Source organism: Ursus maritimus, unplaced genomic scaffold, assembly GCF_017311325.1.
Source record: "Ursus maritimus isolate PB19 unplaced genomic scaffold, ASM1731132v1 scaffold_14, whole genome shotgun sequence".
NCBI classification, from domain to species: Eukaryota; Metazoa; Chordata; class Mammalia; order Carnivora; family Ursidae; genus Ursus; species Ursus maritimus.
Window position 1 is genome coordinate 48,239,582 of NW_024423786.1, and position 18,397 is coordinate 48,257,978.

An 18,397-nucleotide genomic window follows, 5' to 3' on the forward strand; every position below is an offset into this window, starting at 1 on the left:
TCTGTGGGTTTTTTTTTTTCTTTTCATTAATTTCCGAGTAGCTTAGCCCACTTCCTGTGTGCCGGGCACCACGCTGACCGCAGCACATGTTCTCAGTCCATTTAATCCCCAGACCCTTCTGAGGCGTTGTCAGTACTGTTGTTATCCCTGTTCAACAAAAGGGGAAACAGGCACAGAGAGGTGTGCTGGCTTGTCCAAGGTCACCCAGCTGGGAAATGGCAGAGCCGGGATTTGAACCCCACGCAGGCTGGGCTCCTAATACTGAACCACTTTCCTGCCAGTTGGTAAAGAGCGCCAAACCCCAAAGGGTCTGCCATTCTCCCTGGCCCCTCCCCGGGACCCCTGGGCTTCCCCACGATTCAGTCCGATTGTCCGATTGTGCGTTGTGAAATATGTTGAACGTCACCCCGACCATGTGCAACAGGAATCTTCTATTCCTCTCAATCCAGTGTTTATTACCACCATCAACCATACACCTTGTTGGGGTCCTTGTAAATCACCTTTTTTCCTGTAAGGCAGGTACGGTTAGCACGGGGGATGAAACTGAGGCCAGCAGTGTAAAGTCACCCACCTGTGGTCACCTAGCCGATAAATGACATCAAATCCCACTCCCGTCTGACCCTGAAACCCACCCTCTGTTTTCCACTCTGGCTTCTTTCTTCCAGCATCTTGGCGACAGTTGGGACGGAGTTTGACCTACGGACGCTGAGGGCAGTTCGAGTGCTGAGGCCGCTCAAGCTGGTGTCTGGAATCCCAAGTGCGTGAGTTTCCGACCCTGGCCAGGGGTCTGCGCAGGGGTGCCGGGAGTCCTCAGTTTCCCCTCTGCAGAGCATCTCAGAAGCGGCCCCTGAGTGCTTCCCAGCTTGTGCTAGGGCAGCCTTCTCTTGGGGGGGAAGCTCCCAAGGGACCCCCAGGAACCTGGCAGCAGGTCTCTACGAGCTTCTGAAAGCAAGCCAGGAGCCCCACCTGTAAGCACAGCACCGGTTTCTTGGGCACCTGCTGTCTATCGGGAGCCAGGCTGCTACATCTCAGTCAGTACTCACGACTCTGTGAAGGTGGGAGAGAGTGCTGATATCTCCATTTTACAGATGTGGAAACTGAGGCTTGGAGCGGCTGAATAGTTTGAGCAGGGTCATGTGGCTGAGAACGGCAGGACTAGGAGTTAGCAATCGTGACCCCGAACCTGGCCAGTAACACTGGTGGCAGTGACTGTGACCATCTACTGAGCGCCTGCTGCATACCGGACACTGTAGAGAGAACTCTACGTGCATTGTCTTAGTGTGTCCTCCCAATCGCCCAATGAACCCATTTTCCGGATGAAAAGGCTGAGGCTCGGACAGGTTAAATTCTGCCCCTGAGCTCTGACAGCTTGACAGTGATGAGCTTCAGAGCCCATACTCGTCCCGCCTGCTTGCTTTCTCCCCCTCCAGCGGTCCTTCTGCCCCACCCTTTGGGCGCAGCTGCCATCTTCAGGGTCAGACGGAGGTTCGGCTGCCAAAAACCAGAACGAAACAGGGCTGACCTCCTTCTGTCCCACTGTCTCAGTTAGTACTACTACTACGGATTTTAAAAGCACGTACTCTATGCCAGGCACTGTTCTAAGTATTTACCATTTAAAAAATGCATTTGTCCTCACAACGAGCCTGTGAGGTAGGTGCTGTTATCGGTTCCATTTTACATCGCGTTGGCTTCGGTTGTCAGGTTCATTGCCATCTGGGTTTAAAGAGTAAGATCTCCCAGACGACCACCAGCAGGGTCTTTTTGTAGGAAGAGGGCACTTCTGCCTAGGTGTCTGTAGGATTCCAGGAGCTGCCTGCATTGCATTAAGGGTCATCCCCAAGCTAATACCAGCAAGAATGTCGCCACCTCTGACGGTACGTGGCCAGATATGTGCTCTGTCATTTAACCCTGAGAGGGAGGTGCTATTCCAGTCCCCATTTACAGATGAAGAGACCACGGTTCAGAATGGTGACCTGACTTGCTGAAGGTCACGTCGCTAGTAAGTAGATGACTAGGTCGGGTCCCCTGGAGGCAGACTTAGCTAGGTGCTCAGCTGGCCCTGCTCTGTCTGGGGAGCGCCGTCAGGAGAGAGGGAATGAGGGCAGCAGGATGGGATGGGAAAGATGCTGAGCGAGGATGCGGTCTTGGCCTGATCCCATGGGGAGCTCTGGAGTGTGAGTAGCACCAGAGTTCTCCTCCAACCTGAGGCAGAGACACTGATGGCCTTTCGTTCTTCTCTGGTCACTTGCTGGGGGCGGGGGGTGGGGGATGGCGAGAAGACGATGTCTGCTCAGGTAAGGCAGCTCTCGATGACCACGGGCAGTTGTATAAAGAGGAGGGGCAGCTGGAAGCTGGGAGCAGCTGCCACCCGCAGCAGCGGGAAGGGGGCTGGGCCGAGGCGGAGGGTACCCAGCCCGGGCACGCACCGCATCCCGTGTCCAGAGCCTTAACCACCCTGCCACACCACCTCCATTAACATCACCCTTACATCGCGGGTCCCTGTGGCTTCCACCCATCGGGAGGGCCCATCGTGAGCCATGAAAAGCTCTTCTAATCAGGAAGCAAGGCCTCAGGCTCCTTGTTTGAACCCGAATTTTAACCATAGACTTTCCTGATAGCACAGTGGCCACAAACATATGATCTGACATCACTCAGACCTGGGTGTAAGTCCCCGCTCTGTTATTTCTAATGCCCTTGGATGCATCCCCTCTCGCGGACTTGCTTCCCACCTCTGCAAAATGGGGATAGTTTTACACGGGTGCCCACTTCATGGGGTTGTGCTAGCAACCAATGAAATATACCTGGCTTCTCAGGACTGGAACTGGGACAGTGACTGCTTTCCCCGTGCAGAGGGAGGTGCGTCTAGCCTAGCTGCTGCCTGTGCATGAATTAGGAAAAGACGCCCCCTCTTGGTGGGAAACATTAGGAAAAGGCGCCCCGCTCTGGGTAAAAGCTTCCCAACACCCAGGAATATGGCTCAGAAAGCAATCGATTTCCACCCCTTTCTTGCCTTAAACGTCATCAAATGACAGTGTATGTCAAATACTTTAAAATATTTGAAAATAAAAAGTGCCTTCAAATATTAGGAGGGCTTGTTCCCGTTTTATGACGACCAGCCTTTGTGGTCCCTTGTCACTGCCCCACCCCCAGCCTCGCGTGTATTTTGGGTCCCTAGGGTTTGGGGTGCTTGCTCACAGAGCCGTGGGGCTCTCTCTGTGTCTTCTCAGGTTTACAAGTCGTCCTGAAGTCGATCATGAAGGCAATGATCCCCCTGCTGCAGATTGGCCTCCTCCTATTTTTTGCAATCCTTATTTTTGCAATCATAGGGTTAGAATTTTATATGGGAAAATTTCATACCACCTGCTTTGAAGAGGGGACAGGTAGGTCCAAGCAGCATGATGTGGTGTTTTTTTGTTTTTTTTTTTTTCCCCAAAAACCTTCCTCCCTTGGGGACAAGCTCCTGGAGGGGATATGCAGGGCTTTGCTTCTTTCTCCTGGCAGCTGAGAGAACTTCCTTCCAAAGTGCTGCAGGCAATGCTGGGGGTGAGATAGCCCTTGGGGTCTTGGTTGTTCTAGGGCCTTGCATTGGGGTCCCCCGGAAGCTGTCCCAGGGGTATGTGGTTTATTTGGGACTGATCCCAGAAAGTGCCAGCAGGGGAGCGGGGACATGAGACAGGGCAGGAAGACATCTAGGAAAGGGGTGTAGTGGTATCAAGCAGGCTACCATTGTGGGCAGCTGGGGTTCAGTCCCTATAGCATCGGACGCACGCCTCTGAGCCATCCCAGCCAGGGGGCAAGGGAGCCGGGGTGTTATCCACCAAACTCTGTCCGATACTGACAAGGACTGTCCCTGGGTGGGCATTAATGCCCCGGCGCGGCTGGCTGACCTGCACCCTGGGCTGGAGCAGGCATGAAAGGTGTTTTGAGGTGGGAGTGTGTGGGGCCAGGCAAACAGCAGGTTATAGACAGAGTGCCATCAGCTTCCGCCTTGTAACCTTGCGGGGACCACAGTGCATACTGTGTTCTCAAGCAGGAAGAAAAGGGGCAGCCTGGTCAGGGAGGAAGAGTTCTGACTGCTCTGTGGGGGGCAATCCCCATAACCTGGAGAAAAGGCATAGAGAGGGTGGTCCTCCTGGCCTCTTCCAGAATGTGCCTTGAAGACACCCCAGCTGGGAGGCGTGACACCAACAGTCAGAACCTAGCACAAGCAGGGTCCTGATCCAGCAGCAACCCCTCCATGGTTGGGTCAAGAAATGGGTTGCAGGACAGGCAGAGAAAAGCCAGGAAGACAGGAGGCTCACCTGTGGGTCTCAGCTCTGAATCAGCAGTGGGGCAGGGCTGTGTCCCCCATTATCCACACACTCGGGGTACCCGGTAGCTTCCAGATACATTTTCCGCTAAATCTGCTGCTCTCCAAGCTCATTTGCTCTCTGAAGCACAAGAACCAAATGGAACCGGATAAGGAGAGAAGTCTGTATGTCAGTATTGGGACCACCGGCCATCTTGGTGCAGACGGGCGGGCTGGCAGCGCTAGTCCTGGGACAAGGGAACCATGAATTCCAGGGATGGGCAGAGTGCATGGTAAAGCTGAAGGGGAACCCCTGTGAGAAATGAAAGGGGCTTCGGGCCTGTCTCGCTGGGAAGAAGATTCTGTCCGGAAGTGGCTCCCCACCCACCGTCTCCTCCTGGTGACCCCCAAGTGGTGGGGCCCTGGCCCCAGACCGCTCCAGAGGGAAGGAAAACTCAGTAGGGACGTTTATTCAAGATGTCCTTTTTCTTCCTCCTTTTCTCTTGCTCCTCCTGACTCCTTCTCTCCTGGGCTTGTGAAGTTTGCTCAATATGGGATGTCCTAATTATTTCTTTCCCCGATGAAGAAGGTGTTAATTGAGGCAGAGCTATTTCTGCACCTGGCCTCGTCACCCGGGCGGAAATGCAGGAGGGAGAGATACAGGGCAGGGCCCCTCGGAAAAGTCAGCCAAGAGCAGAGAAACCAGGACTCCTGGAGCCTAGGTTTTGGGGTTTTGTTGAGGTTGGGGTTTTTTGGGGTTTTTCTTTGTCTTTCTAGCCAAGCAGACACACAACTGGCTTGGGTCTGAGTGGGGTTGTGAGGGGGCAGATGTGGGGGGAGCAGCTGGGGGGTTAGGAAGCCTCATTTTAGGAGGATGACTGAAAAGCTCGCGATTAAAAATATAAGGCGTGTGAGTAAGAGACAGATATATACAGACACCCAGGCAGCAGGTTAATTTTAAAATATATTTATAACCAAATTCCTCAGACTCTCTGGACGGTTGCTTTTCTAGAAGCAGCCCTCAGAGTGTTTCGTGCTGGGGGGGCGGAGGGTTGAGGGGGGATTGAAATCAAGAGAACCACTGGGCCAAACTGCTAAGGAGAGACAGGTTTTCAGCTGCGTTCCTTTATCCTCGGCACCCCGGGTCCTGCGTGCCCAGAACCGTGCCAAACACTCCGAGAAATGCAAAGGTGAAGTGGAAGGCGTTCTGCTTTCCAAGAGCCTCCAGAATCGTTGGAGGAGACAAGATTCCTCGGCTGCAACGGGTTTGTAGCAATGAAAGCCGACGAGTGTTTTCATCTCCCCACCAAATAAGGACAAACATTGGGGAACTCTTGTAGCCCTGAGAAAAAGGATGGACCAGTGTTCACCGGCTCATGCGGGGGGCCGCTGGGCGGCTGGGAACCGAGCCAGACTTGGCCGCAGGGTGGAGACGGAGAAGGTTCTGGACAGAGGTGACCTTCCCAACAAACAGTGGTTCTCATTTCTCATAGGAGCCTGTGCATTTTCTTCGCCCTGCTCTGAGCCTTATGTTTAAAAGATTTTGCCCTCCGACCTGTATTTGTTAAATAACAGCCCCCTGTACCAAATGCAGCGTGAATGAGGAAGGCACTTCCGGCCACTTAAACCAGGGGCCGATGTGGTTGTGGTTTCTTGAGCAGTGGGTGTCACTTCTGAGAGTGGCGGGTGTCACTTTGCATGACCTACAGTTTCTATTTAACTGAAGCTTCAAAGGCCAGTAACGTTCACGCTGTCCGTGCTGGTTTCTTTCCCTCTGCGGCGTGCCGAGTGGGGGTTGGGAATGTGGGCCCATAGCACATACATGGATAGATATTTTTGTTTTGTGAAGAGCGTGAGTTTGCACACTTGGCTGTTTGTTTTCTTGGTGGACAGTGTTGCTCTCTGAAAACCTTCAAAAGTGTGACTCACTGAATAGGGTCCTCTCATATCCACTACTCTGGTCCAGCTGGGGACACCCTGGGGTCATTCTGTGCCCCCCTGATTCCATGTGTTCCCGGGGTGTCTCCATTAACACCTTGGAATTCAGACCCCACCTCTGGCTTCCAGCTCAGCTTCACCAGGGAGCTGTCTTTGGTTACCAGCAAAAGGGACATCTGTTGGCATGTGTCTCTTTCCTTGTGGCATTTTTGCAATCTGCCTCTTGCTGTTTGGGGGGAAATCTTAGCTCCTGTGCCTAAGGGTAAGTACTGTGTGTACTGGCCTCCCTCGCCCCCAGAACAGCTCCCTGAACCCAGTACATCCCAAAAAAAAAGAAAGGAAGGAAGGAGGGAGGAAAGAAAAGAAAAAACAAAAGAAAAGAAAAGAGAATAAGGGAGGGAGGGAAAAGGGGAGAGAAGAGGGGAAGAGAAAAAAAGAAAGAAAGAAAGAAAGAAAGAAAGAAAGAAAGAAAGAAAGAAAGAAAGAAAGAAAGAAAGAAAGAAAAACCAGGCTATGGAAGAACAGCATCACACAATTCACATATTTGTCCTAATGGAAGTCTGGAGAACACTGCACCCAACCGCCTCACGATGTGCATGGCATCATCACCAAAACCGTCTGTATTAGGGAACATAAAGCACATTTCAACAGATCTTAAAGGACCAAATGACACAAAACATATCCTCTGACCACAGTGTAATTAAGCTGGAAATTGGTAACAAAGGGATAACTCAGAAAGTGTTTGGAAATGAAGAGGCATGCTTCTTATTTGTGGATGACGTGATAGGGTATCTGAGATTTGCTTTAAAAATATTCTAGTGCAAGGCGAAGTGTGGGGAGGGGGTAAAGATGAAACAAGATTCACTCTGAGTTGATAAGCGTTGAAATTGGTGACAGGTACATGGGAATTCGTTATACTATTCTATTTTTTTAAGATTTTATTTATTTGAGGGGTGGCGAGGGAGAAGCAGAGGGAGAGGGACAAGTAGACTCCACGATGAGCAGAGAGCCTGACACGGGGCTTGATCCCACAACACTGAGATCATGACCTGAGTTGAAATCAAGGGTCAGACACTCAACCGACTGAGCCACCCAGGCACCCCCTATACTATTCTATTTTTGTAAATATCTGGCAAGTTTTTTTTTTTTAATAAATGCATCTTGGTTATCCATGGGTCAAAGGAGAAATAATGGAAATTGCCAAATATTTTGCTTGAGCAATAATGATAATAATGCATGACAGATGTTGTGAGATGCAGCTAAAGCTGCACACAGAGGGCAATTTATAGCCCGAAAAGAACATGAATCCATCTCAAAAGTTGAGGAAATACACAGGAAAAGTAATAAAGCTTGGAGAAGAAAGTAATAAAACGAAACAGTGAATAGATCAACAAAGCCAAACTTAAAAAAAAAAAAAGACTGATAAATTCATTCCAATAGTCATTTTTTCCCAACATTATTGAATCTTTACAGCCCCTATTTCTCAGAGTTGGTTTTCCTAGCCCCTTCCCCTGACTTTTCTCCCCTTCCCTTTCATAGATGACATTCAGGGTGAGTCTCCGGCTCCATGTGGGACAGAGGAACCCGCCCGCACCTGCCCCAATGGGACCAAATGTCAGCCCTACTGGGAAGGGCCCAACAATGGGATCACTCAGTTCGACAACATCCTGTTTGCAGTGCTGACGGTTTTCCAGTGCATCACCATGGAAGGGTGGACTGACCTCCTCTACAACGTAAGTGATGCAGGTTCCTGGATCAGCTGATGTCATAGGCTGCATTGGAGTGACTCTGAGCTGGCGAGGTGGGGCGGGGGGCAATGTGCAGGGGGAAGGAGATGCGAGTCATCAGAACTTTAAGTAGAGGAGGTTCTTCGGGACATGGAAATCTAGAGGACACACAGATGCTGAATCACTTTTCACTGTGCAAGTGTTTGAATATAATTTTAGATTTTTTAATATGTAAAGTTGTGTGCTTCAAAAGCCCACATGGATAAAAGAGTAATATCCTGGGATCTATACAAAGGGGCTCTGTGCTGGGACCCTCACTGGCCCTCTGCCAGCCATGCTCCCTCCCTGTAGGGTAAGGAGGCCATGGGGCTCAGGGGACATGTCTACCAGAAGCTGGCACCATCTACTCCACTTTCTAGATCGCTGTCGAATTATCTGGGATTCTGGAATTTTCTGCCCAAGCCCAGATTCCGGGAACTTGCATGAGATTCTTCTGTGGGTCTGTTCTCCGGCTGTGCCACGTGTCCTAGGAGCATCTGTTGGCACAAATGTGCTGGAGCTTAGACATGCAAGCAGGAGTGCCCATGCATGTGTGCATGCAGCCCCCTGTCCCGGGCTGGACAGAGCCATGCGTGGGGGTTCTGAAGGCAGGCTATGCGTGGTCCGGGGCAGGGCTGGCTTTGCTCACATCGTGATCCAGTGCAGACGTCTAGGTTCTAAATTCCACCCTGACCTTCCCAGTGCTTATGAAGGTATGTTTACAAGGAGAAGCATACAGCATATTTTATTTAGTAGCTTTTAAATATTTACACAGAGTATGTGGGCCTCCGTCGGTACTCTTGTCTGAGATCTTGAAAACGTTAGGGACAGGTCCACCTGCCCCACTTGCGTCCTGTTTCCTATCCCCCCACCATGTGCAAACCCTTCACCTCCTTGCTGGATGCTCTCAGTGTTTATGCAACTGTAAGTGTAATCAAATCTATATCCTCCTCTCTCTTTCTTACCCCAAAGCGTACCATTCTATACCTGTCGTTGTATTCGGTGATTTCTTGGGGGCACATAACAACATATCCTGGAGATCTTTCCGTGGCAGGACATGGAGCACATCCTCGTTCTTTTGTACGGCTGCGTAGCACTCCATTGTCAGTTCCCCAGAGACAGATGCTTGGATGGTTCCCCATCCTCTGACATTGAATCGGAGCTGCCACGAGCACTGCTGCATTTATGTCTTTCATCCTTGTGCAGATGTAGCTGGGATTGGTGGTGTCCATTCCCAGAAGTGGGATCGCTGGGTCAACAGCTGAAGTGTATTTATAATTTTGATAGATATTTTGATGTCTGGATCCCCATCCCGACTCCACCAGCTTCCTTGCCGTGCAACCTTGGGCAAGCTTTCTCTGTGCTAAACATAGCACACCTTCCTCACCCACCTGTGCATGTGAGAGGCCCCCAAGCCAGTCACCCATCGACAGCTGGAGATGAGTGGAGTCAGGGACTCAGGATCAAACACAGGACGCCGCAGGTGTAGTGACCTCACGAGCATCCCCTGGGGCTGCTCCACACACATACCTCCGTTGACTCACGGAGGTATCCTCTCTGCCTGCCTAAGTGCTGAAATTGCCAGTTAAGGTTCTGCCCATATGAGTCAGGGCTTGGCCTGCTGAGGAAGCAATAACCAGCCTTCTTCCTGCATGCGGGGTTGCTGAGCTCTCCTCCTGGTGGCAGTTTAGGTTTCTTAAGGAAGGTTCCCCGTGTGGGGGTGGAGGGAGAGTTGCAGAAACCTATCCTTTTGATCAGTAGCTCATTTTAGGGTGGGGTTGAAAATACAGCCTGGAAGTGGACTGCAAAAGTGCCATGGACAGTTGTGCATGTCACGCACTGCACAAGCCACCACATCTCTGGAGTGTAATTCGTATTGTAGACTACATAGATGTCCACCATTATTACAGTTTTTTGACAACTGTAAAGAATGTAGGAAGGAGACATGGTGTTCTAATTTGTATGAAGACCTTATCAGCATAACATCTCTAGAAACAGACTCTCTGGGGCCTCACTTGCAAACAGCTTGGACAAAAGCTTACACCCAGTTGGCAAAAGCTTGCTTGGGAATTTTTATGGATTCTAGGTTTTTGCTTTGCAAGGTGGTGTGAGAGGAGGCTGCCGGGGAAAATGAGCCCTCCTGGGAGTGAAACAGAGCTGGGGGCCGGGAAGGAGAGAATGGGACTAAGGAGCAGAAGCTAAGAAAATTGTGAACATGGGAAAGGGTTGTGTCATGGAGTTGGATGTCCAGAGAAAGTGTCCAGAGTTTCAGAGGAAGACACTGAGGATGTTCTTAGTGGTGGGAGAGGAAGCATGAGCAGGACCACAAATTTCCAGAAGACTCTCTAGTCACATGCACCATTGTTGGAAGAGATATTTGTCCTGGAAGCTTAGAGCTGAGCTGTCTTGGGGGAAACAAGCTCAGGGGAAGTGGTGAGAGCACAGAGTCAGACACCGGACTGCCTAGGTCCCCCTTCTGACTCCACCAACTTCCTTGCTGTGCAACCTTGGGCAAGTCACTTGGCCCCTCTGTGTCTCGTTTCCACTTGTGCAGTATGAGCAGAAGCACGGTCCTACCTCACAGGGCAGGAGGATTGAGTGGGTACATGTGAAGTGTTTACAACAGTGCGTGACCCTCAGCGAGCTCTGTGCAGGCCGAATTCTCTACCCTGGTAGGCACGCCTCTCGGAAATACATACGAATTTTTCATCCTAAAAACTCCTACAGCACCTGAGGGAGTAGAGTGGGCTGTGGGGTCCCCCTTTATTCCCTACACTCACCCCACTGGTAGCTACTACTAACTCTGAGTAGCCTTCTAGAACTTTCCATGTACTTACATTCCACCGTCCTCCTGCAGGTAGAAACCCCAGCAGTGATCTGGGCCTGATGTGAACCTCGAGCAGTAATTAAGTACCACAGAGGGGTGACTAACACAACAGACGTTCGTTGGCTTGCAGTCTGGGTGCCAGAAGTGCCCTGTCGAGGCACTGGCAGGGCCAGGCTTCCTCCGAAGGCCCTAGGGGAGGAACCTTCTTGGCCTCTTCCAGCTTCTAGTGGCTGCCAATAATCCTTGGCGTTCCCTGGCTTACACGTTCTCTGCCGTCCACTTGCACATCCCGTCTTCACAGGGTTATCTTCTTGTAAAGACACCAGTCGTGTTGGATTAAGGCCCACGCTACTCAGCACCATCTCGTCTTAACTCATGACCTCGGCAATGACCTGATTTTCAAATAAGGTCACATTCTGAGGTCCTGGGCGTTAAAGCATAGCTTGGGGGGGGGGGTGCGGAGGAGGGAATATAATTCAATCCGTAACACCTCCCAAATAAACGACTGGACCTGAACCCTTGTCTGGGGCTTCTCAAATTCACACACACACACACACACACTACAAGCACTAGATGCTCTCCTTGCCAAAGGCAGGGGCGAAGGTGACTGTCTTTGAGCTTCTGCTGCTGCGGGCAGAGCTGTTGCTTTTCCAAGCCTCTGGGCCCTGCTCCTGTGTTCTGCCCTCTGCCAGCCCTGCCCCCTCCATCCATCCGGCCACAGGGTCCGGAATCTTTGTCCTCTGTATCTGTGCTAGAGCCAAGGCCCATGGGCATGGCCTCACTGGCCCCTGGCAGGTGAGACCCATGGGGAGAGAGGCCAGACACACCAGCTCCAAGCGTCTTAGAATCCATGGGCTCAGAAGCCAGATGGGTGCCGCCTGCCTGGGTGGGCAGTGCTTTTTGATCCCAACATCTTGTTTCTTTTCTCAACATCATTGAAATCTATTCGTGTATTCAGTCACTGTTGAGAAACTACTGCGTGCTGGGAAATGGGCAGGTGATGGGTGGCAGGAGGGGCGGGGGCAGGGGACGGGACCCGCCATGAAGAAGACAGACAAAAATCCCCACTCAGGGGAGATGGACACAGCAATAAACATGATAAATAATACATCGCTCCTACAGTGGGACGTAGACAGTAAGCAAATGCGTAACAGGGGGCGTGGTGACCTGCCCTGTGACGAGAAAACAGCACAAGAGGAAGGCGAGGCTAGTCTAGGTCAGGCAATCAGGGAGGGCTCCTCAGAGGAAGTGGCATTTCCACAGAGAAGGAGAACGCCAGGCAGATGTTTGTGGGAGAGCATTTTTGGCAGAGGGAACAGCAGCAGCCCACCTAGACGGCATGTTCAGTCCCCTTCCAGGTTTTCCCAATCTTAATTTGTTCCTTTTCTTTTCTGCTTGGCTTCCTGGTTAAATAAAGTGCCTTCTGGAAAAAGCCTAACCTCAACTAATCAGCAGTGCTGTCAAAGGTTTATATCAGGATGTGCGTCTCAGCATTATTTGTAAAAATAGAACAAAAGTGGAAGCAACTGGTTCAGTACCTTATGGTCCCTTCTTATGAGGGAATATTACGTCGTCATTAAAAAGCATCTGTTGGGAGAATATTTACGGGTGCGGGGAAATGCTCACTGTATAATGATGAGAATTGATTTTTTTTTTTAGGTGAGGTAAACCTTCTGTCTTAGCTCTGGCTGCCATTACAAAATAGCATCCAGGGGGCGCTCCAATAACAGAAACTCATTTCTCACGGTTCTAGAGGCTGGAACCAGGGTGTCAGCACGGTGAGGGCTCTCCGCCTGGCTGGCGGAGGGCCGCCTTCTTGCTTCCTCCTCACACGGTGGGGAGAGAGACGGCTAGCTCTCCGGTGTCTCTTCCTATAAGGACACTTACCTCATTGTGGGGGCCCCAGCCTCGTGACCCCATCTAACCCTGACCACCTCCCAGAGGCCCCACCTCCTAATACCATCACGCTGGGGGTGAGGGCTTCCACATATGAACGCAGGGGCCGCGATCCGCTTCAGCCTGTAACACCTTCTGATCTCAAGTGTGTGCATTTGGAAATACACGTTAGGGAAAGAAAGACTGGAAGACATTGTACCAAGATGGCCTCTAGGTCGTGGGGTCCAGGAATCTTTATCTTCCCGAACTCCTCTGTATTGTCAATTTTTCTACTGTGAACACAATTTCCTTTTACAATCAGGAAAAAAGTATTTAGACTTGTCTTGTTATAGATTTAAGAGGAAAAAACGAGAGCTTTTGGGGCGTTATGACACCAGGAAACGGGGGGGGGGGGATTATTTTCCGAGTGTGTCCACGGTGTGCTGGCTGTCCTCATCTACGTCACCTGTCCAGAGAGAGTCCACACCAAAGGCTTGATTGACATAGCAATAATCAATGGTCGTTCTTGTTGTTTTACGGTTAAATAAAGTAAGTGAAGAAAAGAGAAATCTTCCTTATGGAAGAATTCCATTTAATATATGCAGACACTCCCCCTTCAGAAGCAGAGCTGTCTCCGCATTGGAGGGTGGGCTAGACTTAGTGACTCCCTTCCAAAGAGGAGGGTAGGGAAGGGGGAGATGACGTCATTTTACAGTGGGGAAACCTAGCCGACACCACCTTAAGCAAGCGACCAAGTTTGGCCGCCCACCTCCCCCAGTGAATGTGTAATCGTGTGACCCTTGGCAAAGATGTGATGGGCAGGGGACCTCACCTCTGCTTTCCTTCCCCAAGACTCGCAACCCCTGTGTAATCACAAGCAGAACATCAGACAAACCCAGATTGGAAGGCCTTCTGCCGGTCCTGTCCCAGACTGTCAAGGTCAGGATCTATACAAGGGAAGGCTGAGAAACTATCACAGACCAGAGGAGCCAAAGGAGCTAAGACAACTGGGTGTGATGTGGGGTCCTGGAACAGAAAGGGGACATTAATAGGAAAACTGATGAAATTCAAATAAAGTCAGGAGTTTGGTTTATAAATAAGCCAAGGGGGAAAGATTACTATCCCCCATTTTACAAATAAGAGTCAGAGGTTGAGAGCATGGCCTGAGGTTGGCAGCCGGGGAGTGGTGGGACCAGGTGCCCTGAACCAAACCCCGGGAAAGAGGTATGGGGGAGGGGAGGGAGAGAGGGAGCGAGAGCAGTTCCTTTTTTTTTTTTTTTAAGATTTCATTTATTGATTTGAGAGAGAGAGAGAGAATGTGAGTGGGGGGAGGGGCAGAGGGAGAGAGAGAAGCAGGCTCCCCACTGAGCACGGAGCTCAATGTGGGGCTCGATCCCAGGACCCCGAGATCATGACCTGAGCTGAAGTCAGCCACTTAACCAATTGAGCCACCCAGGTGCCCAAGAGAGCAGTTCAATTTGTAAAGGAGTAATTTCGTAAAACTCTCTTTAAGGTCTGGGGCGGAAAAGGTGGATTAGGAGCGGAAGAGCCTTCTTCAGAGACTGCAGGGATTCTTTTGGGTTTTCGTGTTATTGAGATACAAGTTTGGGCTGTACAGGGTAAGATTTGACAGACGTATATTGTGCAGTGAGTTTAGTTAACATCTGGCACCGGGTGGAGTTCCCCAAACTTGGTTTTTCGCCCCTGGTGGTGGTGGTGGCATGGGGAAGCTAAGGGGGGCTGTGCTGGGCCAAAGCAGCCTGGAAGCAGCACGGGGGTGAGGGACCTGCCCTGTCTTGGTGGATACCGGGGGGGTGGGGGGGCAGGTGGAGAGGCAGGGGTGGTGAGCAGCAGGGGAGTCCTGGCAGGACCAAGTCTTCCTGAGTTCATTTTTGGCTGCCATTCCCTGAATTTCCCGGTTGCCACACATCTTCTTGTACTGTCAATCAATCCATGAGACAGACTTGTGCAAGAAGCATTTTTAGACCCATCTTCCAGATGAGAACCCCAAGGCCCACAGGGATAAAGCAACCTGCCAAGGCCCTATAGCCCAGCGTGGCGACGTGGCAACATCAGAATTCGAACCCAGCACTGGGAACTAATCATCCCACCCCCTCCTCTGTTTGACTCTCCCCTGCTCTTCCTTCTCCCCCTCTGTCTTTGTGTCTCTTACGTCATGTCTGTCTCTGTCTCCTCCTCCTGTCTTCTCTTTCTCCCTCTCCCTCCCCACCTCTCTGCTTTCCTCTGTGTTTGTCTCACTGTTTCTCTCCTTCAGTTAATGTCAATTAGGAAAGCAGCGAGACTGTGTCTGGTGGATGATTATAAATGTGTGTCCCTTGACAAATGGTTACTCGTGCTTGAAACTGATCTTTGACCTAAACCCTTTTTTTATTCATAGATGCTTCTTTTATTCAATATCAAAGCATCGAAATCAGGGGGACTTTGGATCGCGCATTCATTCAACAAACATTCCTTGAACACCTCCTACGTGCATGCGCTCTTCCAGGCACCCAGAATATGCAGTGAACGGAAGAGACAGAAATCTCTGTTTGGGGGGAGTTGACATTTTAGTGGAGGAAGCAGGTGATCAACAACATAGTTAAGAGATTATATATGGATGTGTAAAGGGCAGAGAGTATGTTAAATATCTTAGGCTTGGCGGCCATACAGTCTCTGTCACAACTATTCAATCTGCTGTCATAACACAAAAGCAGCCACAGAAAAAAGACATAAGGGAGTGGGCATAGCTGTGTACCAATAAAACCGTAATTTACAAACATAAGTGGCTAGGCCATGGGCTGAACTTTGAGGACTCCCGTGTAAGAGAGCTTAAGGAGAAAAATTAAGCAGGAGATGGGTTGTGGATTATCAAAGTGAGGGGTTACAGTTCTTTTAATAAACCCCGAAGGAGGTGGGGGGTACCATGCAAGTATGTTAGAGGGGAGAGGCCCAGGCAGACAGGGTAGCCAGTGCAAAGGCCCTGGGGCAGGAACGTTCCTGGCATTTGTGAGGAGCAGCAAGTTGGCTCACGTGGCTGGTGGGCAGTGGGTGAGGGCAAATGAGGGAGCCAGTGAGGCCAGAGGAGCTGATGGGACTACGTAGGCAGAGAGGCTATATAATTTATCATCCAAACCGGGACAATTTTGAGAGCAAATAGGAAAAGGAGGACTCAAAAAATAATTAACAGGCATTGCACGATCTACAGTGGGTATAAACAGGGACATACGACCTCCGTCACGGCCACTGTGGGACCTTGGCTCTTTCACGGTCAAACCCACACCATTTTTATCCAGTATGCTGGGGAATTGGGTGTTCTCCTGAGCTGAGCATTTTTTTTTAACATCCTCTATACTTTTTCTGAATGAACCATGCTCAAAAAATTAGAGGAAAATAAACCATAAAACAGAAGGCACTTAAGAATTTTACTGGGACTCAGCCATTAATTTGTTTGATGAGTATTTATCGAACGCTTGCTAAGCACCAGGCGCCACACGAGGCCCCGGCCGTGCGGGGATGAATCAGTCTCTCCTTTAAGGCTCTCACGGGCCAACCGTTATAAATATAAAATACTGTGTGAGTGCAGCGAGAGGTGAAGTAGAAAAAAAATTGCTCTGTGGCAAGCCAGAAGGATGGTTCTAGCCCCAGCCGTGCCGTCCACACCCTGTGCGAGCTGGCGAGTCACATTGTCTTCCTCAGCCTGGTTCCCCCATCCACTGGGTATGGAAATTGGGGGAATCAAGGGGTATTTCGTTGGCTCAAAAGTGCTCTACTAACGTGACAGTGGCTGTCTTGCCTGTCTCTTTGTTCCCAGGGAAATAGCCTGATCATTTGGACCTGAGATAAATACAGTCTCCTGTCCATGGTATTATTTTTTTTAAGATTTATTTATTTATTTGGGGAGAAGGGGCAGAAAGAGAATCTCAAGCAGACTCCCCACTGAGCATAGAGCCTGACATGGATCTTCACCTCCCGTCCCTGAGATCGTGACCTGAGCCGAAATCCAGAGTCGGACTCTTAACCAAATGAACCACCCAGGTGCCCCGTCCTTGGTATTATTGAAACAACCCACCCCAGGGACCTCAGAATTATGTGCATTCATCATGTCACCAATGCTTAGTAAGCACCTACTGTATGCCAGGTGCCGTTCTAGGCACTGGGGAGGTGACGTTTTAGGGACAAAGACAGTTTACAAACAAACAAATGTATAAATTGAAAAGGTGATTCAGAGTACGAAGAATGCCAGGAAGAGAATGGATGTCTGGCAGTGCTGGGGGGAAGGGCTAGCCCTTTGGGTCAGGAGGGCTGGGAAGGTTCTCTGAGCCGGGCACCGTGGAGCTGAAGGCTGAGTGATGAGAGGAATCAACCACACCAAGATCGAGGGGACACTGGCTTCCAGGCCGAGGCTCAGAGAACAGAAACGAGAGCATGGTAATCTTGGACTTTACCTTTCGGTGTACCGATTTCTCCATTGCACATACCAGAGATGTTCTTTTCCCCCCACCTGCCTCATGAGATCCAGAGAAGGGTCGATGAGGAAGTGGCATTCGAGAAAGACCTGAAGGAGGTGAAGGAGCAAACCGAGGAGGTATCCGGGTGTGTCGGCCAGGAAAGCTGTGTGATACCACGGTAACAAACACCCCCCAAAGTCTCTGTGACATTAACAACAAATCTCTTTTCTTGTTCACATGCCACGTCCAGTGTAGGTTGGCAGTGGGGGAAGGGGGCTGTCACCATCATCCCTTGGGAGCCAGCTAATAAAGCAGCTAGGACATTGCCACTTGCTGTCCCAAATAGCAAGCCCCGAGGGTCCCACGCTGACAGTTCAGGGCTCCAAAGTGGCACAACTGTCTCCACTCACTCCTTATTGGCCAGCACTCATGTGGCCCTCAGCCAACCACAGGGGACCGGGACGAGCCATCCCACCCCATCACCAGAAATATTTAGTGACAGCACTAATAAGAAATAGTGTTCCAAGCACTGGAACTCTTTGAGCCTTTGGGAAAAAGACAGGACTCTTAAGAGCCCGTCCTTTTCAGTATTACTGATGATGACAGGTGAGCAAGTTTCCATCCTCCTTCGTTTCCTCGAGCCCAGCCTCCTGCACACACCCGCCCTTTGCCTGAACTGCCAAAGGAGGTCGGACCCAGGAGGGGAGGTTTGGGCCCCGCACATCCTCTGCTATCAGAATAGCCGTGGCAGTTCCAGCCGTTCTTCTTGGGAGACATAGTTCCCAGTTTGCTCCCAAGCAGGCCCCAGGGAAAGACCACCTCCTAATCAAAAGTTGGACCCACCCCTCCTCCAATTTCTTCTCCATGAGTTGTTGGCTCTAGAGCATGGAACTGAATAAGTTGGACCAGATTGGAAGGAGAACAAGTTCTCCCCCAGTCCCAGGGAAGAAAGCAGACAAGGGAGGTGGGGGAGGGGGAACAGCTTGGGAACTGAGGATGTGGGCTACGTGGGGAACTTGGACCCACCTCTCCTTCAGTCATTCTACAAACATTTATTGAACACTGCTTGCATGCCTGGCATTGTGCTAGGGAATACAGCAGCGGACCCCCCAAAAAAGAAATCCACAACGTCCTTGCCCCTTGTGGAACTGACATTCCAGCTGGGGAGATGGACAGTGAACAGGAGAAATATGTAAAGTGTGGAGAGGATGAAGGGCAGGAAATGGGATTAGAAATGAAGGGCCATCAAAGAAGA

General features: G+C 50.6%; 1 protein-coding gene across 3 annotated transcripts in view; it reads left to right on the plus strand.

The window, feature by feature from the left end:
• CACNA1A (calcium voltage-gated channel subunit alpha1 A) overlaps positions 1-18,397 on the plus strand; it is a 214,655-nt gene that overhangs the window by 92,254 nt on the left and 104,004 nt on the right. For all 3 annotated transcript variants that reach the window (XM_040629220.1, XM_040629218.1, XM_040629219.1), the window contains exons 4-6: positions 666-757; positions 3,228-3,380; positions 7,766-7,959. In XM_040629220.1, the coding sequence (XP_040485154.1) occupies positions 666-757; positions 3,228-3,380; positions 7,766-7,959 (439 nt within the window). The remainder of the gene's footprint in view (positions 1-665; positions 758-3,227; positions 3,381-7,765; positions 7,960-18,397) is intronic.